The sequence below is a fragment of the Nelumbo lutea genome, chromosome 2, assembly GCF_056320005.1.
Source record: "Nelumbo lutea isolate HS-2025 chromosome 2, American lotus-T2T, whole genome shotgun sequence".
Lineage (NCBI taxonomy): Eukaryota > Viridiplantae > Streptophyta > Magnoliopsida > Proteales > Nelumbonaceae > Nelumbo > Nelumbo lutea.
Window position 1 is genome coordinate 28,009,743 of NC_142685.1, and position 26,343 is coordinate 28,036,085.

At 37.5% G+C, this 26,343-nt stretch overlaps 2 protein-coding genes, 1 long non-coding RNA gene and 1 other non-coding gene across 10 annotated transcripts; 1 reads left to right on the forward strand and 3 right to left on the reverse strand.

The window, feature by feature from the left end:
* Window positions 1–34: 34 nt before the first annotated feature.
* On the reverse strand, window positions 35–1,484 carry LOC148869441 (uncharacterized). Its single transcript, XR_016106924.1, has 2 exons — window positions 735–1,484; window positions 35–356 (listed from the first exon to the last, which is right to left on the reverse strand). It is a non-coding gene; the product is annotated as an uncharacterized LOC148869441 (long non-coding RNA).
* Window positions 1,485–1,825: 341 nt separating this feature from the next.
* On the forward strand, window positions 1,826–1,898 carry TRNAR-CCG (transfer RNA arginine (anticodon CCG)). Its single transcript has one exon. It is a non-coding gene; the product is annotated as a tRNA-Arg (tRNA).
* Window positions 1,899–3,065: 1,167 nt separating this feature from the next.
* Window positions 3,066–5,298, reverse strand: LOC148869443 (SNF1-related protein kinase regulatory subunit gamma-like PV42a). Its single transcript, XM_088968499.1, has 3 exons — window positions 4,814–5,298; window positions 4,070–4,421; window positions 3,066–3,551 (listed from the first exon to the last, which is right to left on the reverse strand). The coding sequence occupies exons 1-3, from the start codon at window positions 5,245–5,247 to the stop codon at window positions 3,207–3,209; spliced, it is 1,131 nt and encodes a 376-aa protein (XP_088824625.1). The 5' UTR covers window positions 5,248–5,298; the 3' UTR covers window positions 3,066–3,206.
* A 966-nt stretch (window positions 5,299–6,264) lies between these two features.
* Window positions 6,265–17,564, reverse strand: LOC148869444 (topless-related protein 1-like). 7 transcript variants are annotated; one of them, XM_088968497.1, is made up of 26 exons: window positions 17,385–17,564; window positions 17,194–17,266; window positions 17,015–17,096; window positions 16,782–16,887; window positions 16,253–16,525; window positions 15,961–16,138; window positions 15,753–15,867; window positions 15,178–15,293; window positions 14,166–14,334; window positions 13,943–14,052; window positions 13,763–13,832; window positions 13,115–13,188; window positions 12,832–12,927; window positions 12,658–12,753; window positions 12,387–12,514; window positions 12,005–12,239; window positions 11,708–11,869; window positions 11,533–11,631; window positions 11,190–11,336; window positions 8,762–8,872; window positions 8,248–8,427; window positions 8,024–8,152; window positions 7,834–7,929; window positions 7,403–7,591; window positions 6,980–7,146; window positions 6,265–6,885 (listed from the first exon to the last, which is right to left on the reverse strand). In XM_088968497.1, exons 5-26 carry the CDS (start codon window positions 16,357–16,359, stop codon window positions 6,687–6,689), a joined length of 2,973 nt encoding a protein of 990 aa, XP_088824623.1. In that variant the 5' UTR covers window positions 16,360–16,525; window positions 16,782–16,887; window positions 17,015–17,096; window positions 17,194–17,266; window positions 17,385–17,564; the 3' UTR covers window positions 6,265–6,686. The 7 variants fall into 7 exon arrangements, with proteins under 7 accessions (XP_088824623.1, XP_088824622.1, XP_088824618.1 ...); XM_088968496.1 differs by having other exon boundaries at window positions 15,178–15,290; window positions 15,753–15,876; window positions 17,385–17,525; XM_088968492.1 differs by having other exon boundaries at window positions 15,753–15,876; window positions 16,708–16,887; window positions 17,385–17,525.
* Window positions 17,565–26,343: the final 8,779 nt, after the last annotated feature.

Genomic DNA, 26,343 nt, shown 5'->3' on the forward strand with positions numbered 1-26,343 from the left:
GTTATCCGCGAGGCTGTGGGCTGCTTAATGGAAGTTATACTTCTTAATATTTGATTTTACAATTATTTTATGGAAAAATTCGCGATAGGTACTCTATACATGTGTTATTTAGAACTTTTTAAAATGTCAAAATTATCCTTAAAAATAAAATAGACTGTTCATCATCATCTTTCTTAAGAAAATGAAACAAACCCTAACGGCCGCTGGCTACTTCGCTCTGCTGGATGCGACGGATCCCGTGTAGGCGAGCACAGAGGCAGAGTAGAACAGGACTTTTGCTTTTTAATGCTGGAAGTAGTGGTATCTTCCGTGCATCGGATCCCGTCGGATCAATCCTGCACCATCTCGTATTCTCTCTGCGACAACACAAAAATGCCATAAAACACGAGCACAGAGGCAGAGCAGAATAAAACAGATCACGGAACCCATGAAATGAAACACAGAGAGTGAAGAAACCCAACTTCTGCTTTTTAATGCTCCTCTCCTCTCCCTCTCTGCACATCTATCTCTCTCTATATATCTTTTCTGAAAATTCGACCTCCCTTTTCTCCTTTCTTTTTAATTTGTTTTGTGAGGATGATTATTTAAATTATTATTTCGAGGGAGTGGGGGGACTTCGCTACGAGTTCCATAGAATGATTTACCGATGAAATGGCTGTACATGGCTCATAATAACAGTAATTGCAGCAAGAACAACAGCGACAATAACTTTAAAGAAGAAAAACCAGTTTTACTTTTCCATGATTTTCTAGGCATGAACTGAAACCGCTGCTGATCTTGGTCAGAGACCACAGTGTTCGCGCCGGCGGTCCAACAATGAGGCGAAGTAGAGCTCTTGCTCGCGGCTCTACTTCATTCTTTTTCAAAGCCCTGCTACTACTCGAATTCATTCCTCTCGGTAAGTGAAGCTCCCTCCACCCGCCGCCCTTCGGTATCTTTCATTTCAGTAGTGGTTTGATCCATCCGCACGTCAGGGTGGCTGGTGGTTTCGGGATCCGGTAGAGGAGAAGAGGAGTGCCGCCACTGTTCAACGAATGAGACGATGAACAGTGGTGGTGAACAGTCATCGTCAAATAGTGGTTGATTCAGGGAGTGCAGTACCTGATTTCAGCAGGTACCTAATAGCTGTTCAGTACCTGATGTTGTTGATCCAGGGAATGCAGATTTCAGCAGAGGTTTGATTCTGGTTGGGCTCATCATGAATTAGGTCGGGTTGGCTGGTGGTTTCGGGATCCCGTAAAGGAGAAGAGAAGGAGTGCCGCCGCTGTTCAACGAAGGAGACGATGAACAGTTCATCGTCAGATAGTGGTTGGTTCAGGGAGTGCAGTACCTGATTTCAGGAGGTACCTAATAGTTGTTCAGTACTTGATGTGGTTGATCCAGGGAGTGCAGATTTCAGCAGCGGTTTGATCCATTCCAGATGGTGCAGGAGAGACTTGCTGGTCGGGGCGTTCGACAATCGTGGTTTCTTTGTGTAGGCGAGCATTCTCAAGAGCGACAGAAGCGCTTCGAATGACAAGACTTAAGGGGCATTTGTGTCTTTTCTCATAATACTTAACGATGAGTTGACGCCAGATATTGAATTGCCGCAAAATGAAAATTGGGTACTAGATTATTGTATTTTAAAATTACGGATATTAAATTAGCATTCGACCTAAAGTACAACATACCTATAATTGTCACAAAATGACGAAACTTATAGTATTCTATTCAGCCACGTTGACCATTATCAAACATTTAAGTTGGACTTATTTTAAAAATCTTAATTGGAGAATGCAGATTTCATCATCATGATAATAAATTAATAGTGATCATTAGATATCAAGATCACGTGGCCTAATGGATAAGGCGCTCGCCTCCGGAGCGGGAGATTGTGGGTTCGAGTCCCACCGTGATCGTCTATTACCACTTTTCACAGAGAAGCCTTTTTTTTATGACAAAAAATAAAAAAAAAAAAGCACAGGGTTGTTTTTTTTCTTCTTGGTGGAGAAACTGAAGTGACTTGTCTTCCTGGTACAAATACAAATCATCTATTCTGGTCGTCTTGTTCTATTAAAATCTTTGCAAGGATGAAAGTTGGAATGATTACTAAAAGCCAAAGGATTGATAATCGCTTTTTCATTGTTCTGTCCTGATACTTGATAATTGTTCTGGAATGTAGTAAGTAGAACTGATTTTCACATAATACCCACGCATGATGGTTCCAGTAGTAAATAGTTAAAAAAGGAGGAACCCCAGACAGGAGTCAGGGATACAGCCCTAACATGGATGATGATCTCAGTGACCAAATTCATAATTAAGACTTTCCATTTGAAATTTGGGTTTATAAGTTATAACTTATAACAACAACAATCAGGAGGGATTCAGGAAATTTTCTTGGTTACACAGTTCTTACTAGGATTATTGGGTTAACCATTTATATAATTCGAATTTAGGCTGTTTTATTTCTTTTTTTCTTATTAATAATTTGTTAAATTTTACATAGCTATGACTAATCAAATCCGGCTAATCAGATATAATTAAAGGAGGGTGGTGGTATCCATTTGCATCGCAGATAAAGAAGAGGGTTGCATCAAGTTGGCAACTGGCCCACATTAGGCTGCATTTAGGCACACTCTCATGATCATAATCCTAATTTTGTCTTTTTGTGCATTAAAGAGAATGGAATGAAAAAACAGGATTGATGTAGCCGACCCAATACAGTTGGGAAAAGGCTTGGACGATAATGATGATGATTAGACTGCATTTGGTATAGATTTCAGAAAATTGGTTTGAATGTTTTTTGTGATTCAAAGAATCACTTACGAGTTTCAGTTCATGTTAATTGCTGGAATTGATTCTTTTTTCTGCACTCAAAACTCACTCTAAGATTTGATTTTTGGTTTCAAAAAAGAAACAGTTTTGGCTGGGAACTCATTCTTCAAATAACGATTCTTTGGAATGATCTATAATGTCTGCATGTGCAGGAGCTTCAAAAGCCTGTCTAAATATTGCAATGATGTGTGCCCCTGAAAATTGCAGTGCTTCACATTCCTGAGTCACAGGTTTTCCAGAAAAGCATGAAATGGTAGAAAATTCAGAAGGGTCTATTTACATGTTAACTGGTACAAAGAAGGTTTGGAACATCAACACAGGCAGCCAAAACACATCAAGATCAGAGATATTAACATCACCTGCCATAGCAAAACCATCAGCATTAATTACAGCTACTCATTTTGTTCCAACTCTGACAAGAGTGATGACCTTATCACTCGAAGCATGTCCGTGAGTGATACAAGTCCCACAAGCAAACCTTGTTGGTCCACAACCCAAACTCGGTGAACATGAGCAACCACAGCCTTGTCAAGTACTTTAGCAAGGCTTGTATCGGGGTAGCAGCTCACAAGCTCTCTTGCTGAATGGCCTAGATCATCTGCAACACCATTGGGTGCTGTTGAGGCTTTCTCAATGAACTCTAGAACGCCAACAGACAAGCAGGACTGCAATGAAGCAATTGGGCATCCCCTCAGATCAGTTGCAGAGAATGTGCCTATGAGCTTCCTCCCTTTTCCCTACAGTATTGGCAAATAGAAAGTCAATGCTAAATGCTGCAGAACAACAAGAAGCAGAACTTAATTCTGGAATTATATCATATGATCTTAATAGGCTATTGAGTTTGAACCAATCAATGCTTTCCCTCCTTAAAATTCAACCAAAATTGAATCATCCAATTAAACTCTAAGCCCTCTAAGCCCTTGAGCTAGTGGGTTATCACCCATATGAGGTAATAAATCAGAAAACTATGCAAACCAGAGAATCCCCAAAATAATCCAATTGTCAAATTCATCTGCTCTACTGATCAGAAGACTGCACTAGAGCAATCTTTCCTTACATTGGCATTTTGGGAATCTGACAGTACTACTACAGATTGATGCATACCACTGAAAAACAAAGAACTCAACAACAACATACATGCAACTTTCTGTTACTAATGCAGATAATGTAGTCTTCGGTGCATCAGTCTAAAGAATAAAATCCGGCTACAATGCGATGCAGGACAAGATCATTAGAAGAAGCTGAGAAGACATACATAGATAAGCTGCGTGTGATCTTCCTCCACAGCTTCTGAAGCTTCGATGATGGGAACAGCATTAAGGGAGGCAGTCCTCATGCATCTGATAGTATCTATAACTTTTGCCCGATTAGTTACACCAAAAACATTATCAGCAATGGCGCCCAATTCCCCAACACTGCGCGAAACGATTCGGCCCATTTCAGATCCGTGCAACCTCAAGAAACTTAACACATCCATTTGAGTAAGCATCTGATAACTAGACGCGGATTCCGTCAGTTCTGCTCCAGAGAGGCGCTGCGTATAGCCGTCCACTGGAACCAAAGCACGGTGGATACCCTTGCTCAACACTTCCATGCAATCTAGAATGCTGCAATTCCAGGAAGAAGGAAGAATTAACAAGATCAGACAGTCATCCAACATTTTATTCGCGGAACAAGGACAGAAAACGAACAGAGCAATCTGTGCTTCTCTTCGATAGCTGCTCTGTAGATGGACGACCAAGTAATTATGACGTTTTCAGAACAATTCTACTTGGATAGACAATATTAGCTTCTTTCAGCCATCCAAAAAACAGGAATAAGGTATGGAGTCTGGACTTCTGGGAACAAAGCTAGAGCATGGGTTTGGCGTCCAAAGCTAGATCCATTCTCTGGAAGGTGGGTTTTGGTTGCAGAAGTCAGACATAGGCGTGTAGCTCTCTCTCTCTCTCTAGCTATCTGGTAATAGACAGTGATGTTGAGTAAGTGAGAGAGAACTTGCCTGGTGTTGGGGTTGAGAGTCCACAAACTGAGACCTTCAAGGCAATGGCCGATGATGGATGAGACGGGAACAGACATCCGCTTGTCCAGGTCGCCGCAATCGCCGTTTTCGGCTATGTGGGTCAGGACGTCAAGCATGTTGACCATACCGATGTAGTGCTTCCGTGGAGCGCCGTTGAGCTTGTCGGACTCCAGGATCATGGACCCACCGGCGCCGATCCAGTGGCCAGGCGGAGCAGCCACGGGCACGGCCACCACACGGTTGGCCACCAAGGCGTTGATCGTGTGGGTCAGCGTAGCCATGTAAGGAACCTCCACCAGCTTCCTCTTCTGCACCATCATATCCTTCACCTTCTTCTCCCTCCACCATTGACGACCTTCGAGACATTGCTCGATGTGAGTGTTGTTGTGCTTCAACTCCATCGCTTGCATCATCGCTTCTGCTGATACCAGTACTGACTCTGGTTTGGCTAGTGGAAACTGGAGAGCGGAGAATGTCTTCTATTATTGCCGTGTGTACGTGCAATTGCTGACGCAACCGCATGCTCTGCCACCTCACGATAAGAACAAGATAGGAATGAAACTGTGACACGTATAACCTTGCCAGTGCGATGGACTACGAACAGTAGCCGTCCGATTTCCACCGGATCAGTGGGCCAGCACGAGAGGAACAAAAAGTTGCTGGTGCACCAAATCACAAATAAACACGTTAGTTGCTGAAAGTCTGCATGGACTGACGTGTTTATCTGTGATTTGGTATAGGAGCGATTGTTTCCGGCAGATCTGGACTGGGCTCATGGAGATTAGGGAAGATATTTATATTTTCCATGTGTCCAGTATAACATGGGAGCAAGGTTGGCTTTTGGGGCTAGGGGGGTCCACTTGAAATTTGGACCTCATCCGATTCTTAGGGTTAGAGAAGATTTTTTTTTAATCTACGAGAAGTTGGAAACGAATTTATCCAAGGAAGCCCACCGGAATTCTGGTGATATTGTGGGTGGAGAGACTGGAGAATATAACTTCCTCTTACGTCATGAATGATGACACCCATAACTGATTGATGGCTTGATGCCTCCCCAAATTTGGTTTGGAGGAATGTAATTTCGGTTGCATGGTCCCATCTGCAGAATGAGCTATGGCAAGTGGCATCTCTGGGTTAGATAGGTTTAGACTGCGCCATGGATGAAGAAGGATCTGATAACCGAGTTTTCTCTCTATAACATCAAGACTCTTTCAATCCACGTTCAGTATTCACCCAAAAAAGTCAAAAAACAATGCAGTAACATAACGTAAAATGAACATTGTGATCCAACGAGTGTCTGGAAATGGGACCAAATTGAATAGGATCCTCTTGATGCCTAATTTCTGGTCCAGTTCCATAGATGTATGGCAATTGAAGAAACTGAACCAAACCTAAAATGCTTGAATCTCAGGTGAAGAATATGAAAAAAATGATATAAGAAGTGGTTTATATGCTTGAATTTAGAAAGAATGGCAATAACAATAATCAGTACATCAGAAGAACTTCTACTTCCAGTCCAACCCCTTGATTTGTACTTCGCATGAAACTTCAACATCCCCTCAACCACCCAAAGAAGAAAAAAAAAATGAAAAGTCAATTTGCTCGTACATTTTTACATGATCCACCAACCATAGCACCTTCCCACTTGATCACAACATATGCAAAGAATACCCAAACCTAGCCAGAGAGCAAAGAGGATGTTGCCTTAGCTTCCTGCTGCCTGGGCATAACGTATCTTGTATGTTGTATGCTACGAATGTCTCTGACTTGCGCAGCTTCCCCGTAAAATAAATTGGGGTCCCACGTGGATGAGATGCAAGCAGTCATTAGTCGATGAGATCAACTTTCATTGTCACCTGGATGGTTGATCTGAACCAGCTATACCAGAGGTGATGCTGGGCCCTGAACCATTCTCTGGAGGTGGCGAAGTACCCCATTTCCCTTCAGATTCTAGTGGTTCTAGTACATACACCCCACCGTCGGTCAGTCCCACTGCAAACTGATTGGGTTCAGATGGATGGGCAGCGATAACAAGTGGGTACACCCTCACACTGTATCAAGTAATATCCAAATATGGTTAAGTTGAGAGAAGGCTAGAAGAAGCATATAGGGTTAGCTAGTCAGACAGTAACACAGGTAAATTACCTTGGATTTGAAGGCAGATAGGCGGTGGGATTGATCCGGCACCTCAATCTGAGTGTTGTAGCAGTGAAAACACCCACACTTCCATCTTCAAAGCTTGTATAAATAGATTGGCTATCACTTGAATATGTAGCATGTGTAATTTGACCATTTGGTTCTCGGGCAACCCACTTATGAAAAGCAAAACTTAATGAATAAGATCATAATGGCTATTAAAGAATAACTGTGCAATTCATACAATGATATGGGCTGAACCAAGCATGAAATGGCTCCACCTCAGTTAATATTTTCATTAAATCAACCTGATCTAATGTTTGTAAACTTACAACCAGTTATGCATGACGAGACAACTTCATGCAATAATTTTCTGGTAAAAAAGCAAATTACATTTTAATTTCTGAGAAAATAAGTGCATATCCAGTTTACCTGCTTTAGGCACTCTAGTTTAGAAATATCATACATTGCTATCTGTGTTTCATGAACAGCCAGCAAGTGAATATGATCTTGGTGAAATTGGACACGTGTCTCCACAAGGGGAGATGCCACTTTTCCTGCTGGAATTTGCAAGAACTTACTACCCTGCTTCTCCCATTTATCTGTGCTCCAAATGCAGAGCTGGAACAGAAGAAAATAGAAGAGACATTAACAAAAAAATTCCATATAAGAATTTCCAATCTTTTGTTAAGTTACGGTACTGCAATTCCTTCTTTGGCAATATATGTATTGAATCTATATCTCATATTAGTTTTCTACGTTCTTATCATTTCTTATCCTCCCACAAAAAAAGGCTACTGGATACACAAAGATGTCGGATTAGTGATAATGTATGGTTGTGAGAGATGTAAATTATCACTAACCTGAGCATCCGCTCCTGAAGATACAAGTACATTTAGAACATTAGAGAAAGCAAGCCCTGTTATTCTCTTCTGATGCCCTTTCAGCTTGCTTTTAACCTGTTAGAAACATTCAAAGTGACAATTATCTCGGGTTCCTCAAATTTATTACATAATTAACAAAATATAGGTTTCAGTTCAAGAAAATCTGAACCTCATCAACTCGGACATTGTAGATTTGAATTGAGGAATCTTCCATGCCTATTGCAATGATGTTATTGTCCTGTGGATGAAAGGCAAGAAATGTAGCTGCCGGTGGTGGAGGCATGAACGTTGTCATTGTCTGCAGTTTTAAATAAGTGTAATACATCAATTGCAATTTTATGTATTGGAAATTTGGACCCAAAGAAAGGTGCATGTATATATTAGACTGTTTACCTTGAATGTCATCATATTGAACAAAGATATTTTCCCACCCGATGCTGACATAACATAAGAATCATTCTTTGACAGTGCAAAACATGGAACAGCATCTTCAGGGTTTGTATCGCTTATCTCATTTGTCATTAGTATTCCACTTGAAGGTTGCCATAGTTGTGGTGGTATACTAGCAGTTGCCTACAGTAGGGAAAGAACTTAATTCAACTCTGGCTCATCAAAATTGACAAAATCAAGGTTAAAAAAAATTTGACATGATATGCCCCATATCGGCACATTGTATCATATCAGTTGGTGTCCAATACACAAAATATAGGCATTTTGGCCTTCTGACCCATTTCAGGGTAGACAGCCTAAGACCTACCCCTAGACCTATTTTTGAAATAAAAAACTGCAAAAATCTTGCGTTAGGTACAAAGTAGTGATACAACTCTTCTGGTGTATCGGGGTGTATCAATACTTTGAACCTTGGGTGAAATAAATGGAAAGTGAGAACCTTTAATCAAGTTAATACCTTCACCATTATGTTTCGGTCATTTCGTTGCCATTTCCAAAGCTTGTGCACAGCATTAGATGCTAATGCCAATATAGCAATTCCTGAATTAGCATAAATCAATCTGGAAACCTGAAACAGTTGATAAGATTGATTAGGAAATTTGACAATGTACAATTAGTAAACCAAAACATGGATCAAGACCAACAACAGCAGATACTAAATTAGACTTGCTAAAACCTCCACTTGAGGGAAACATCTCACAAAAGAAACCTAACTTCCAAACTTGAAGAATGCTTAGAAAAGAACCACTCAAACAATTTTTTGGCTATTAATCAGGGGCCTTGAGATGCAACAACCAAAGATAGTAGGCAGTGATCCTTGATGTACAGTGTTTGACTTCTGTGCCCCTGTTGATCCCAGCCAACATCCTCTTGATATGATATGAACTATCCAATTCCATGATAAAATTTATAATCTCTTTATCATCACAAAATTTATCATTTTCACATAAAGTCCATGTTGGGTTTCTTAGCACTACCAAAAATCATTATCCTGTATATTTCCAGAGAACCTAAAAATATTTTATAATTGCATCGCACCAACAGAATGAACTCGAATAGGGGAACTGGGTTTGCATTGGACAAGGTGATAGTATGGCTGCAATTTTGGCTGGGTTAGCCCAAACACAATCCAATAAGTTCGGCTAAGTTGGGCAAGACTGAAGTTTGGTTTTGGGTTGAAAAATATGAACCTGACTTAACCAAGGAGCTTCTTGGTCTCCATATAATTGGCTCAATATCTAACCTAACCCATCCCAACTTGCACCCCTAAGGCTCCATTTAGGTGGTGAAGTTACCTACCCACCTGGGAGAACTTCACCACAGGGCCCACAACTTACTGAAAAAGTGAATACAGGAAAGTTGGTCAATGGGAATCACTTTACCGCCAACCAACTTTCCCCTCCTATAACAGGAAAAAAAAAAGAAAAAATTCCCCCTCCAAATTACCCAAAAAAACAAACGAAGGCTATGTGGTAGGAACAGAACTTGTGGAGTCAAATAAGGAGCTTTTTGCTCTCCTCCATGAAATTGATTCAATACCTAAATCAGTTGAAAGAGAGTGAACAGGGAACATATCATGGTAAGGCCTCTTCCACTATGTCCATTGAATGAATCACAAGCAAGCATGGTGGGTAGGTCAAGGTGGTAACCGAATGTGAGAAGAGCAAAATAAAGCACAGAGGTACATTGAGTTTGAGGTGAGGTGAGGAAACAGCATACCCAAGACTTTCTTCATGACTTCCTCTACTGAGTTCTGCTTACCCTCAAACATTCGAACATTCCATTCCCCCAACACAGCCCAAAAAACTACTGCCAGAATAATTCCCCATGACACTTTACCCCCTTTGCTCAAGCCTTTTAAATAGCATGCACCTAGAAAGCAGTTAACATATCATGGAAAGCACCACTTCGCTCCAAACAGGTTCTGCATTCTTATGCAGACATTATATGAGTATTTTCTATCCTTTTATTATTCTCTCTAGTTTGACCCTTTCTAATAACATTTGCTTTGCTATCAAATATCAATACAAAAAGTACTTCAGCAGAAAATAATTTATTATTAGATATGCAAGACCAATGTTTTAGCCTTTAATGTTACATAATTATATTAAGAACTGCACTGAACACATTAGTTGATAGTCCAAGACCATCCAAGGTGTATAAAATGCAAAGCGAAGCAAACCTAATGCTAAGTTTTGGGTCGATAATGGCAGGAGTTGCATTCCTAGGATTTCAAGAGATGCACACCAACATGTCTTTAGATTTTTTTCCTCTTTGCATTCTTTTCAATCAACTTTAGTTGCGCAAAATTCTTTGCATGAACATAAACTACGGTAGGAGATCCTTATCTCTAGCAAGTTGCAACAATTTAGCCAATCCAGTAAGGCAGTAACCAAAATTTAGTGTATGATGACCATTACTGTTGAGATTTGAGAGAAGTGACAAATTCATGTTATGAAGGCTTGCCTCTGTTGATCAAATCTTTATAGCTACTTGAAAATGGAAGGTGAGCATGTGCATGGAAAGTTGTAAATATGATATCTATAATGTCTAAGCCACTGTGCCACACATTCTATACATTAATTTTAGAAGATTTTACATTCGGTTAATAAATCTTTTAGGGAAAAGATTTAAGGGACATAGCAGTTTGATGACCATGACAATAACCACAACATTCATTGGCAACATGGTATCTGAACAACATAATTGAACATGTAATTTGAATAAGAGAATACTTAAAAATAAAAAGAAATAGAAAGAAGGGGGGAAAGAGTCAAATGCATGGCAATGTAGCCCTCCATGACCCACATTGAGATTTGAATGTCCAGAAAAGCTGGCAACTCTAGTCAGTAACTTTTAAGGCTTGTAACATAGTGGAACCATACCTTTGCTGCTGGCAAATTATCAGGGAGCCTCAGAGAGCGACATTGAGATGGTTCATTAATTTCAGTCAGCTTCCAAATTTTGGATTTCTCTACTGACTCATCCACAATCCTTGGCTTTACATCTGCCAAATTTCTGGTGTCGCCATTCTGGATAGAATTCAAAGAAGTCATTGACTCAATGCACTAAAAATCAAACAATTATATCAGCTAAAAATAGCACAAACAGATTATATAAAGCACAGTATGGACTTATTCAACAAATAATACATGGTGAATAATACATAAATAAGATTTTCTAGAAAAACATATGATTATCCCTATGAAAAAGATATTAAATACTAACCAGTCCAACCATTGCTGTCACTGGAGCACCTCGATCTGCAACCCCCACACTCGTTCCAGTTGTAACAGGGACAGCAACAAATGGACTAACTGTGGGCCCCTGCATGATAAAGTCACTTTATACAATCAATAAACATGCCCAAACCACAGATAGAAAGATTTAAAATTTTCTATACCTTCATGACAGACCCAGAAGCAACTTTAGATGCATCAAAACGAGACTCTATAGTATGTAGCAATCGAAGCCCATCTGCATTTGCAAGAATTTTGATCCCATTGTCGTTTGTTGAAACAGCCAATAGTATCCCTTCCTTGTTGAACCGAATAAAAGGAGATGGCTAAGAGATGTTTAAAATAAGATTGATTAGCATTGGCATCCTAGGAAGGAATTTCCTCAGATAACTTAAAATTATAAAGGAAAAGGAAAATATAAAGAAGATAAGTAGAGCAAATAATGTTGGCTGTCCTATTACCGGTAATCCACCCTCTGCATCAGTAGTCATCAAGAGGTTAACATTGTCCATGTCCCAAAATTTGATAACAGACTCATCACCAGCTGCCAAGAATCGGTTTTTAGTGGTATCAAACTGCACAACACCCACAGATCGCTTCCCACAACCATGATAACTTCGCTTAACTGCTCCTTCACTCTCATTCCATTCCACAATGTATGCCTCCCCATCCTTACTTGTTCCACACGAGAACAACCTAAAAGTTGTCAGACATGCAGACAAATCACCATGGTTAAAACACAGCAAATATGAAGGGATCAATCATTCATCATTCTGATGAGAAAGGGAAACAGGAGACCATAATAACAAACAATGAAAGAAATATAAAGCTTTGTAAGCGTACCGTGTCCCATCTGCACTATAGGCCATCCTTGTACAATAATGACCTGGTGCATCATAGTCAACTCTTGACCCCATGTTATCATACAACCATGCCTTAATCTTCCCATCTAGTGCTGTTGAGAAGATAAACTGACAAAGAGAATATGAATAAATGTAAGGAAGGGAAGATTTTTGAAAACATGAAACCAAGCACAGCTGCTATGACAGATACAATAAATCAGTTAATAAACATGACTAAGAAAATAAAGTGCATTTATAGAAGTGGGTGCTACCTGTATATTTTCCTTATAATGTGGGCATACAGAATAAACAGATGCTTCATGACCTTCGAAAGTATACTGCCTGGCACCAGTTACTGCATCCCATACCTGCACACATCTCAAGCATCAATATAGAAACTCCAAGCCTAAAAATCCCATCAAAAGAAATTATATAACAAATCAAACCTTGATAGACTTGTCATCTCCACAAGTTATTATACACAATTGTTTGTTTGGGTGAGAGAAAGCTACGTCGTTTACACCACCATTATGAGCATCAATCTGAATAATAACAAATAACTTCTTGAGAAAAGTGCAGTCATAGTTGGTCAAATAGAAAATACAGAAAATAGATTAAAAAAAAAACAAAAAAGGTTGCAAGAGGTTATCAAGATATTAAGGAACCATAATTATTATTTTTGTAATTCCCATATGAACAGGATGAACATGAGGGGTTGATAGAACAAACCTCTAAGTGGTGTCGTAGATCATCACCTCCATGGTAAGAATACACATGGACAATGTGCTTTGAGTATGCAACACCTGATGCAGGGCCACAAAGAATAAATAAGTAGCTAATTTGAACCTTCTCCCTTCCTAAATTATTAACATCTAGACTGTGCTTGGTTGGACAAAGTAATTTTAGAAAAAAAATAATTTTTTAGTGTTTGGTTCCTAGTAACATACTAATAGAAGCAAAATATTATAAAACTAGAGTGAGAATGTGGCAAAATGACTTGCTCCCTTGGGATGAGATCATGGGCTTTACGTTTAAAAGTTCTAATGTATGGTTGTCCCCTCCAATAAAACATTTGATCATGGAAGTATTCTTCTCCATGTAAACCTAAAATCTAACCAATGACCTTAGTTACCGAGTTTCTTTCCATATCACAATGTAAGATTAGAAAATTTAATAGAAATAAATATTTTTTATACATAATTATTTCCTCTTATGAATATTTTTTATAAATAATTATTTCCGCTTACAAATATTTCCTCTTTCTGGATCCAAAAACAGACCTAATGTTCAAATATTCCATTTTCAAAGTATCTAGTTTATGACAAAGATAAATAGATTAGTTCAAAGGGAAGAAAGCTCTCAAAAAAATAAACTTACCACAGATATTTCCATCGGGACTCCACATAACACGATTCACAGATAATTGGGTTTCCTTTACTAGAGCCGCCTACATACACAATAGACTGAGATTCATCTCATGTTTGGTGATTATATAAGAGTGTGAAATATAAGATTTGTGTCTATTATTTAAACATCATTTGGTACTGGAAGGCATACCTGTAGAGTCATTGAACATGCAGAAGGGTCCCAAACCTTGAAAGTTCTCATAGCAAGCCTCTCCTTGCTAGCCACCTCCCACACCAGGACATCGCCAATAAATGTTCCAACTGGAATATAAGATGCCACACATTGATCAAAATCCAGATCAGGAACACAACATTCTTCCAGAAGAACACTAAAAAATAATATGAATACATGTTTCAGGAGAGCAATATCTAACCAAGAAGTAAGGTTTGCTGCACTGGATGGAAATCCATGCTTCTGACAGCATGGCCTTGATGTAGAGTCATAACAACAGTCTTAGGCAAGTCATCAGAGGAGTATAAGCTCTGAATATGACTTTGGTTAGCATATGTGACTGGCATGATATTAACTGAAAGGTTATTCACCTGAAAAAAGAAACTTGTAAAACAGAATCAATTAAGTTTCAATTTATAGAAATATAAACATCACAAGAATAGAAAACAAAGAAGCTAAAAGATACTACGTTAAGTGTTAAATCATAACTATTTTCTAATTAATTAATTAATGGAACTAAAAGGGTTTTACATATACATCTAACAAGAATATTTATTTAATACTATTGCTTAATGTAACACCCCAGAAATTGCTTGGATAGAAACTTAGAAGGAATATAATATCCATGTACAGGAACATACCATAAAAACTTCCAAGTCCTAGGATTAAAAAAAAAAAAGTAATCCTTCAAAATATTTAATTTGTCCCAGCATCCAGTTGATTAAATTTATAAAGAGAAGTTCCTTGGGAGCAAGTATACAATTTTATTAAGGGTATTTGGAATCATGTGCTCTGCATTTGTGTAACACATATGAACTAAGTGAAATGTACAAAAATTAATAACCAAACAATGAAAACACGAGAAAATCTAGCAGTTATTAATAACCTCATAATTAGTATTCCAATCACCTCTTTCAATTTATGAAGGAAACACAAAGATTGTACAAATTCATATCCAATGCAAAGATTAATACAATGAACCACATTATCATGGTAGGAATTACTTGAGTGGAAATTTTCATAAGGACCGAAACACCCCTTAGCAGGAAAATTTTATAGAATAACCATAGTTACCCCTAAAATTAAACAGACATTTAAACCTTCAAAAAGCTTTATTCCTCTAAAAGCCATCAGATTAATATTTTTTCACAAACATTTCAAGAGCTTCATCAAACAATTTACCATTAGGAGTTCATATAGATATATGCATGTACCTCATCGGATACTCCCAGAGGTTTTGATCTCTTCAGAACATGTTCAGAATCTGCTGTCTGATAATCTACAGCTGGGCTGTTGGTACTAGGAGTCCTAGGACGCTTTAAAATAGCTGCTGCCAAGATAATAAATGCAAATAGAATGAAACAAATCAGTCGACGGGTAAGTGCTATATTTCAAAATAAAGGAAAAAGATAAGGAAAAGGAGAATATGATTAATCTAATATAGATTCTTTTAAACAATACATTCCATCCATTTGAAGGAGGTGATAAAAAAAATATGATCTGTTGGGAATGGTTGTCACCAATTTGATGCAGTACACAAACCAAACATCTCATAAAGAAAACTCTTCATGTATCTACTTTTTTTCTAGTTTCCACGCTTGAACTACAATTCTTCTTGGTCATATGAAATAAAATAATAATAATAACTATTTAGGTGATTTTCATCATCATATATTTTTTTGGAGGATATCCAACATTTTTTCTAGATGTGTCTATGTCATAGAATGCACATTTAAACAGTATCTCCTGAAAGAAACAGTTTCAATAGAAGGCCTTATAATATGTGTACCTGCATTATTAGGAGCAGTTAAGCTCATGGGTCCAGCAGAAACTGTAGGATGAGGCACCTGGGATGGATTTGCCATCCACCCTGCAAGAGATGATTGAAGGGATGCTGGAGCTGGCTGAAATGGCTGAACAAATAATTACATCACATGTGAAATTACTATCCTGCCTACTCGCTTGAGGATGAGTGAAATCTTTCTAAATTTACTTACACCATGAGTAGCCAATGCTGGAAAACCCCCTGCTTTGGGAATGGCCCCCATAAGCGGATTAGTGACAGGGGATGGAGCTCGAGCACCATTGGGCTGTCCACAAGTATGGTCCACAAATAGAGTTTTTATGTCAGGATTGGGCCTTGGATTCTTACAAAGCTGGTGTTGCCAATTTAAACTACAAGCAAAGATACACGGTGAGGTAGGAAAAGTAACCATATTAATTGATGGGAATAACTCAAATGGATAAACAGAAGAAGGGCGACTACATGAAGTTTCCAGTATAACTTACCTCTGATTGATTAGTGTCCTTAGTCTTGAACTCTTCAAAGTAGGGAACTGAAGCTTATCGCGAAAGAGGGGATTTGCTTCAATCAACTTTTTGAGCTCCGCAAGCATTATAGCTCTCGCAGATTTGGTGTCTCCATACTTGGATAGCTGCTCGTTCTCCCTGAAGTTCTCCAGAGTCAGAAGCTGCGTTATTTCCTTGAATAGATCCTCATTAAAAGCAGAGAACACTTTCAAGTCCTTCACAAGAATTTCGACAGCTTTAGAACGATCATTTCTGCAAATGAACCAAAACAAATTAAAACACAGATATTACTACGTTTCTAATACCCAAAGAAATTGAATTCAGTCAGAGTTATATAAGAAAATCTATTTGAAAAAGTACAAAAAAGTCAGCAGAAAAAAAATTCAATTCAGTTCAATTATTACTATTATTTTTTTTTTACATCAGCCACCTACTTGTCTAGGGCTTCGAGGTATTTCTGCTTTCGGATCTCGAAAAAGATCTTCATTGAGTATCTGTTGTCATCTACCTTGGTGAATCCAGAGAGGTACTTCTCAACCTCGTCCCAATCCCCGTTTGTTACGGCGTCCTCAAAATACTTCATATTGAAGAAAAACCCCGACTCCTGCTCCAATCTTTAAACGAGACAAAGCAAAACAGAACATCACCAAACATTCTTTTTTTTTTCCTCTTTGTAAATTCAAGCTTCCAAAACCAGATAAACAACCAAAATAAGAGAAGAGAAGATACATATTCCCATACTTGTGAACGGTTTCCTTGCATTTCTCCTCTTCGAGGAACTGAAGTATCAGAAACACAAGCTCTCTGCTAAGAGAAGACATTTCTGCGTCCTCCGAGATCAACCGACACAGTCAGAAAGATCGAAACTCTCACAGATCGATCCAATTCGAGTAAACACAAACTTGGACAACAATCCCTACCAAACCAGAAACAACCAAAATAGGGCTTCCATTTGAAAAATTCAGTCCTCCGAGACCAATCAACCGACCATCTCTGCAACAGGCAGACCAGAGGCGAAAAGAAAACCAAATTAAATAAATAAAACAAAAAAGTTGAGAGAAGAGAACGTGATTTATATACTTCTCTTCAATTGACTGAGAGAAAAAGAGACCAGATCGGAAAAAGATTTGGAGACGAAGAGCAGCACGACGACGACGAGCGGTCTCGTTTCGTGATTTTTTTCTTCGCACTTTCTCTCTCGTCAAGACGAAAACGGATTTGAAGGGAGAAAGATTTGACAGGGAGAAGAGAGAGATATATACTAGAAAGCAAACAAACAAAACTAAATACCAAAACGAAAGCGAGATGGCTGGGTATAAAAAAAAAAAGGTGATAAATTAACTTGCTTATCATAAGCAAATGGCGGATGATATGTTAGTCTACTTATCACGTGTAGTTATTAATATGCCGGAGATTGGGTTATCTCCGACGGGATTTTCGGGGATTTCGAGGGGGAGTTACTGCTGTTCTTTTCTGGTACCGAGCCTTTTCCTAAAAATCGAGTCGTGTGTGAAACTCGCGATTCGGAAAACCTATACGGTGTGAAAGACGTATCATTTCCGGTGAATCCCCTGACTGGAACAGGTAATCATCCGTCATCAATCACGATCAATACAGATCCAACGGTCATGGAACGAGCAGATATAAGGTGGCTTTTATGGGATCGAGACTCTTTGTTGGAATCGAAAATGAATCTTCGAGAAGAAGCAAAGTGAAGGAAACATCCAGCGTCACTCGAGATACAGTAGTAAGGTACGTCCTAGACGAAAAGGGCAACATTTTGTCCGATGGGTGCCGTGGATCAGCAGATTCGAGTAAGTTGGGGAGTAGGATATTAATTTTAAATGGTGAAAGGAAATGATAGAAAAGAGTAGTAGGGCTGGCGTCAGCTCGAATAGGGTAACTCACCGGTCCATGTGGGACCAGAAGGCCGACAAAGTTAAGGTGGGTCCCTGTGTTTATTCGATCGTGGTTATAAGAGCAGGAGTTATGATAGGGTAGTCAACACGGTATCATTACTCTTTTTTTCTTTTTTAATCATAAAAATATGAGATGAGAGGACTTTTAGGTTAATCAGGAAACAGAAACTGAGAAAGTGCGAAAGGCCTCCGTCTTGGGTTGTCACGCTCATAAACAGGAGTTACTCGCGCGAGTAGAGGGAAACCTACTCGCCATAACTTTTGTCAACTATTTTGACTTGGCCTATCTTTGGACGGGACCCACACCAACCCATGTGTGTTGAACCTGTGGGTCCCAGAAAAATACACGGGAAATCCGAAATCAGTACTCGGAACATGCAAGTTGTATGGTGGTGTAATGACGAAAACATACGTTTGTTAAAAGACGGAAACACCCTTCACATGTGAAAGCCAATCATATTGTATCACGTCACTCCCTATAGTCGGTTGCACGAGAAACCAAAAGTCTAAAACCATTTAGACTGGTGGGTTAGGACATGTGTCCCCATTATCCTAACATGGTAAAGCACGTGGCAATAGCTTTTGAGATGCGGATAACCACGGTAGAGTCTATATGATACGAGCAGACCCCGTTCGAACGCTAACGGGAAGACAATACAGCCACACATCAATAGCTTATGTTGCAGTTGCATTAGATGTTCCCAATATACGGGTTACGGTGTTCCGTTCGTATTCATATTATCCACACAGCGTTTCGCTTTGGATTCATCAACGTATTCATTTAACGTGTGTTTTGTTCTGTGTGCCGGTAAGCGTTTATCAAAACGTCGGAGTTGCCTATCATGGTGATTGGTATGCATAGATATTTATAAAAACTAGCCTTGATTTTTTTATATGCTTATCGTTGGGAAATGTTTCACTTTAACACTTCTTTCCATAATTAGTCATTTATTTATTATATTGCTGTGTGATATCTATTTGTCATAAAACGGTTGATATTATTATTATTTTTTTTATTTTGAAGATAAATTAAATATAATGTCTAGTTATAAATAGAAGCTCTACCAAACACATACTTACGCTCTCTGATCCAGATTTTTTTACTAAAATTAGCTTAAAGCCTAAAAGGCTGTTTGTGAATCCATTTGACGTATTAGGCTAAGGATGTCTTTTTTGCAATTAAAAACTAGGTACTTATAAGGGAATTTTAATTGAAAAAATAAGTTAAGTCCTTAAAATAAGGAATACTAAATATAGTATAAATTTAAGAGTATTTAAAAATAAGTATTTATTAGAATAAACATCTATTTTGAGCAGGGACCATACCAATAAATACTTATTTATATTTAAAAAATAAGCCGAAAATAAATATTTATTTTAAAAATAAAAACTTATTTGAGGACAAGAACCAATCAGTTTTAATCATACCCACCCAACATCTTACCCTTTGCAGCAGCACAAATTCACGGAGTTGCGTATCACCTGCCAACAAAATACGTTACAATACCTTACCAACTTCATCTTTTATGGCACATCTCACTATGAAATTGGGATCCACTGAAAAATTAGGACCTGCCATGCATGTATGAGATGTGTGCTGACGGGCAATGTTGGTAGGGTAAATGCTACCTTTTAGTGCTCAATGTATAACAAATAAGGCCGTTTTTAATAACACTTTTTTGTACTTAAGTTTGAATAATATAAGTTATTACCAAACCTCACTAGAATTCTAAAAAAGGCACGCAAGCCTTCTTTGAAAACAAGCCTCCATCACTAATTAATTTAGACTATTCAATTTGTGGACAAATATACTTTTTTTTTTGTATAGGGTAGAATTAAAAGCACTTTCAAATGTTTTACTCATTCAAGAAAAAATTACTTCAAGTTCCATTTTAGAAGCTACCATCAATTTGGAATTTTCATATCTTATTTATTTATATATGTACTATTATTAAAAGTGTAAATGAGTCTATATTTTAGAATTCTTTTGATTAAAATACCTTTATTTTTTAACTTTGTCTATCTAGGGGTACTTATGGTTTGATTAACCGAACCGTGAGTTCATTTTTGAAACCAAACCAGGGTTACAAACTGAAACCGAAACAAAGTTGATCGGATAACCAATTGACCAATTCAGTTAACCATCGGTTTTTTACTATTTACAATATATATTATAAAATAATATATAAATATATAATAAAGCACTACAAATATATATAAAATATTATATTTTTAATAATAAATAACATATTATTATATTATTATATTATAAATATATATATATATATATATATTTATATATATATATATATATAATTTATATATATATATAACATATTTATTAATTTTCAATATCCATTGGATATCAAATCGAATTCAAATATCGAATATTCTAATCGGATTCGAATTCCGATATTGCCTGATCCGATTCGAATTCGATCTATTTATACCCCTACATACATATATACCGAGCATTATTGTAACTTTTTGACTTCTAACTCCATAGACTTAAAGTCTATGATTTTGATTTTCTTATGGAAAAATTGACACCTTAGAATCTATAAGACAAATTCCTAAGTTAAAATTAATGGCTTTTTGGTTTTCAAAACATATAAAAATACAATTGAAATGTTACAGATTTGATCAGGTTTAAAAATTATACATTTTTAAGTCAAATCAAATCTGTTCAGGTTGGGACACTAGATAGTTGGGTTAGGATTGAGGCAAACCTGTGCTAAACCCGACCCGTTGATATCCCTACTATTAATAATATAAAGATGATATTAAGTAATAGCCTCCCACCCATAACCTTTAAGTTTACCATTAGTCTGATATAATAGTAAGATGAGTTCAACTACAACTTAATTTTATCATTCAGTTTGACGTAATAGTAAGATGAGTTTAAGTACAATATATTCATTGATATTGGCTGCGCATCAAACTTAGATATCTTTGGTTTATGTATTTTGTTACATAATACAAAGATTACCTAATACTCAGGTTTAGCTTTTATCAAACCCAATCTCTGAATGCTAACTCAGGGCAACCTGAGTTGCATTATTAAAGATAAATAGAAATGTCACAGATTTTAACTCAGCTCAATTAAACCTTATCTTAACTATATGCATCATGTTCCATTACTCTGCTCTGTTCACTGCATATCCATTAGAGTTTGAGCTTGCATTCTCGATATGGACCAAAATCAATTTGCCTTGGGAAAAGGGCAATAATAGATGAAATGGACCCGACCGATGACCCATGACTAATGCATTATAAGTTATTCAAGTTGGGAACCCGACCCAACTTGCATCCCTACTTAGAAGGTACATGAATTGGTCCAAATTGCATAAAAAAATATTCTATCATTACATACTATTTTCCAGTTAGGATTCAAATAATATGCTCCCAACTAATACTTCCAGCAAGAAGATGAACGGTTGTGGTGATTTGTTGGGAGGATATCCGAACTCTCCAACCCAAAATGTCGTTATTGGTCAAGTCTTTGACCTCTAATGAGCCAATAAATGCCTCTTAGACCTTGGTAGTTCAAATGGCATTTTCAGAGCTACAAAATTGACCATTCCTTGTTACGACCAACAGTACGGATGGGCCATATGTACAATTTTCATGGTTCCCCCAAGGCCCCAAACATCATTCGTAGAGTGTCATTGTCATTGACATAAAGCGATTGCAAGGGCCCAACTCAATAGCAACAGCTTACATGGTTGGGTGGGCCAATTGGTCTTGTAGGTCATTGTGCAGTTGGGCAGGCACGTGGGTCAGATGTGGTTAAACCCAACAACAAATTAAGGCAGGATATGGTGTCGGAAGGGGTTTCTTATCTAACTGGCGGGTACCTCATCCGGGTCCATCAATGCATTATATTTATTAGACCCGGTCCGACCAAGTTAGGTCCCCATATAAACATATTTGGGTAAACCGGTAAAATAAAGAGATCTACCCTGAACTTTGGGGGGTAATGACACTTGGGTACTTGAACAGTTGAACTTTAGTTTGTGGCAAAGAAATATCCTGTATTTTCAAATTCCAATACTTTGTTAGTATTTTGTCAGTTTTGAAATTTTATAAGACAATTTTGCCCTCTTTTTTTATTGTATTTCTAAAACCCAAGTTTTAAATTTCTTTTTTCATTTTTGCCTTTTTTTTCATTTATTTAAGAGAATAGAAAGAGAGAGCATCCACCATAAAATTCAACACTTGGGTTTTGGAAAATACAATATAGGAAAGGGTAACAATTGGAGCAGAGTGTTGAAATATAAATGCACAACAGAACAGGATAGATTTGTCTATCACAAATGAAGGTTCAACCGTTCAAGGGCCTGTCAATAGGAAAGGTATAGGTTGCATGGTAAATGAAGTTTTCCTTGGGTATCACTTATTTAATTCATTCCATCTACAAAAAAGATGTTAAAACCAATTTGACAAAATTGTCTATTAAAACACAAAAGGCTAAAGGACAAAAATGGTAATAAAAAAAAACTTATTTGGATGGAAAAGAATAGGGGTATAGCATGGGTCATGTCAGACCAACACGACCCACTTTTGCACACGGCCTACGATGTAACAAGTTGTGCCATGCTGGCATGTGGACCTTGGTGAGTTGTGCTTGCCTGACTAGAAATCCCTTAAAAGGGAGGCCTGGCATGGCTCATGGCCTGAGCTTAGGCGGGCCCGTGCTGTATTGAGTTGACTTTTTTAGAAAAATTGAAAAAAATTAAAATTTTATTCCATTTGAATTTGATGTATATAATTGTTTATATATAAAATAATAAAATAAATTTGAAAACAATTAAATAACATTAACATAAAATAATATAATAAAATTTAATATATATATATTGTTTATAGATGAGTAATAGGCCTGTGGGCCTCAAAACCCCAAGCACGATCAAATCATATTTCACGATAGTAAAGCACGGGCGGGCAGCCTAATCCACCTTATAACTAAAAAAAGAGAAGAATGACAATTCAGCACAGGATCAAAATTTATAAACCTAAAGTATAATTTGATAGATGCCAGCTCGGAATTGAGGTTTTTGAATTTTGAATATTTATAACAATTTAGTAGAATTCAGAAATTGATAATGATGGTTATGGTTATGACTTAAGATATGTTACCCATCTTATTTTGCAACTTTTAAAACAACATGATTTGAATATAAAAGACCATTTTTATAGAGAAATATTTGAAATCAACAAGCATGTGATTCACGTAGGAATTTGTTCGGTAGGAGACCATCAAATCAACCTCTCATTCCTACCCTGGGGTTATCGGTCATTCTCCCTTCTTTTTATTTTCTGTTTGATCTTTTCCTATGTCCTATCACATGAAAAGATGGATAGGATAGAAAATGTTTTGGAATTATGTATTAATAAATGTGTGGTGGGCCCTTCTGGCTCCAACTTATGGAAGGAGGTAGTTGAGGGAATCGGGATCTGATCCTCCCCATACAGGAGCGCCTCACATGCACAACCACCGTGTATTGAAAATATCTCCTGTCAATAATAACCTATAATTATGGTAGATGTTTCCAATGTATGGCACGATTTGCGTGTGAGGCGCCCTGTGTAAGGAACAGATCCAGTCTCCTAGTTGAGGAAGCAAACACAATTACACATGGGACCCTTTCATCCACCATTGACGCTGATATGTTAGGTCCAAAGGGCATCAACTTGTGTGATTGTGTAATTACTGAAAGGGGGAGTAATTTGGGCACGTTCCATTCTTGATAAAGAGGATATATTTGTAATCATCACCGAAAGATTACTTGTTTTAGGGAATGTTTGGTTGGGGGATCCAATATAACAATTTGATTTTTAAGTTTTTTGCATTAGCTTTTGCTAGTTGCATGGATGGTATGGTTTCTGAATAAAACTTCAGGGCAATATTTAAGGTCCATTTGGTTTATAGGAATAGGGGTTTGGAATTGGAATTGTCATTCCAGTTCCAGCCATTTGGTTGAGTGGAATAGGACTCTAATTCCTATTTATGGTGGAATAGCGTTTTCTCATTTGACAATAATGGCAATTTCAGCCTCCCCATTGAGGACGAGAATCTCATTCCAAACAGTCAAAAATAAATAAATAAATAAATGGCTAAAAAACCTCCAAATCACATTTCTCTTTACCTAAGGCCAATCCTCATTGGGAGTCATGCATATCTTATGAAATCTGGTTCTAATTCCCATCTGAATCAAACAATTAGGAAAATAAGTAATTCCAATTCCACTTTCAAGAAATTCCATATTCTAGTTCCAATTTCAACTCTGCTATGAACCAAATGGATCCTAAGTTTGAATATATTAATAGTGATTATACTAAATCAGCTCATATGATGACTTAGAAAGCTAAGTTTTTTTATGGTCCTGGTGGTATTCTCCACCTATATGGCTTTGAATCTTTTATATGCAATCTTTTGTTTTGTTTGGTTAATGTTATTTTCAATTATAAAAAAAGCCCATTGGCTGATTCCCCAAGTCATGTGAAAATCCACTTGGTAATTTTTTTTATTTTTTTTGGTGTGAATCCACTTCGTAAAATTGATTTCTCAAAAATCAGTATAGGAATCGATCACTACTCCTGATTTTCGTGACTTGTGGTGATGATTGAAACTTCTGAAGATAGATTAATGAACAAGACAGTGATAGTGGTGGATCCAAGAAATTTGATCAGTGGGGACAAACATTATCATATATAACATCTGATTAATTAAAATAAAAATATTTTTACTTTTATCATTTTAAGAGAAATAGATACATCTTACAATTGAAAAAAAAAAATCTAAGAGAAATAGATACATCTTACATTAATTGAAAAATATCTAAGAGAAATAAATGAGTCTCACCCCTTTGAAAAAAATTACTACAAATTTAACAAGCCCCTTAACAACATCAATTTTCTAAGAGACACAACCATTAGAAAAATTATAAAAGTAACAATAATTTTGAATATCTCATCAATGCAAAGATAAAAATAATCATATATTTAAAAATATAAAAATAAATACAACAAAATGTAGGTATAATCATATGAAAAAAACCTGGTTTTACTGGTTTCTCTCTTTCTTCTCTACTCCGTCGTCGGTCTCCTGGTCGGTTTTACTGGTTCCATTCCTTTACCCTTCTCGATCCTTAGTTTAACTGCTCTCATCGGCTTCGGGCAAGAATTTCTCCTCTTTTTATCTTCAGAGGAAAGACCCATCTGGGATTGAGAACCGTTACTTCGATCTTTTGTTTCTCCCGATCGCCATTTGTATTTTCTCCACCGTTCTTGAATTTGTTTCCTCCAAATCCAATTTCCCAAGATTGGTTCGTGGAGTTGGTTTGATTCTTCGGGGGACATGGTTTGATCAAATGGGTTTCTCCTTTTATACCAGTTTGATTGCTCACGGCTGTTCTCTACATGAAAAGAGCAGAGGGAATTATACAGTGAAGTGTAAAGGGCATCCTGAGTATCACAGGGGTATACTCAATTATCGGCTAGAAGTACAGAATCTCTCGCGGTGATTTCACGAATTGCAAGCTCCTCAGTGCAGAATTGTAGGAATTGGATACACGACTTCGCATCTCCGCCCCACCGCCTGTCGCCGCACAAATGCCCCACACAACATGCGACTGACACATGTCCATTTGGTTTTTCTCCTACAATGCTTTAAAAAACGACTTAGAAAATGAACCGTTTTGGCCATTGGTTTTTATGTTAATGGTTCGATCGTTCTGTTTGAATGGATGGACCATTCTGACAAATAAATTAAAAAATAAAAAAAATTAAAACTTAAAAAATGGTCAAAAATTATTGAACGAGTTGATGGTTCGATTGTCGAGGTCAACGGGTTATTGACTTTTCAACAGTTTTTGGCCAAATACCGAGTTTGGGGTAAAACGGAACCCATTGCCTGGATGGTTCCTAGGTCGAACGGTCTGATTGTTCGAGTCAACGGCGGTTCGAAAACCTTGCTCCCATATTCCCGCCCTCAACCTCAAATCGTGTTTGATCCCCTTCTACTCTCCTATGCTCGAGCTCGGATCCAACTCCATCTCCGGCACCGATGATTGCTTTAGCCAATTCATTGTCACCATATGTGCTCCAACCCTCATATTTTGTTTTGATATTTGATTTTTTCATTTCAAA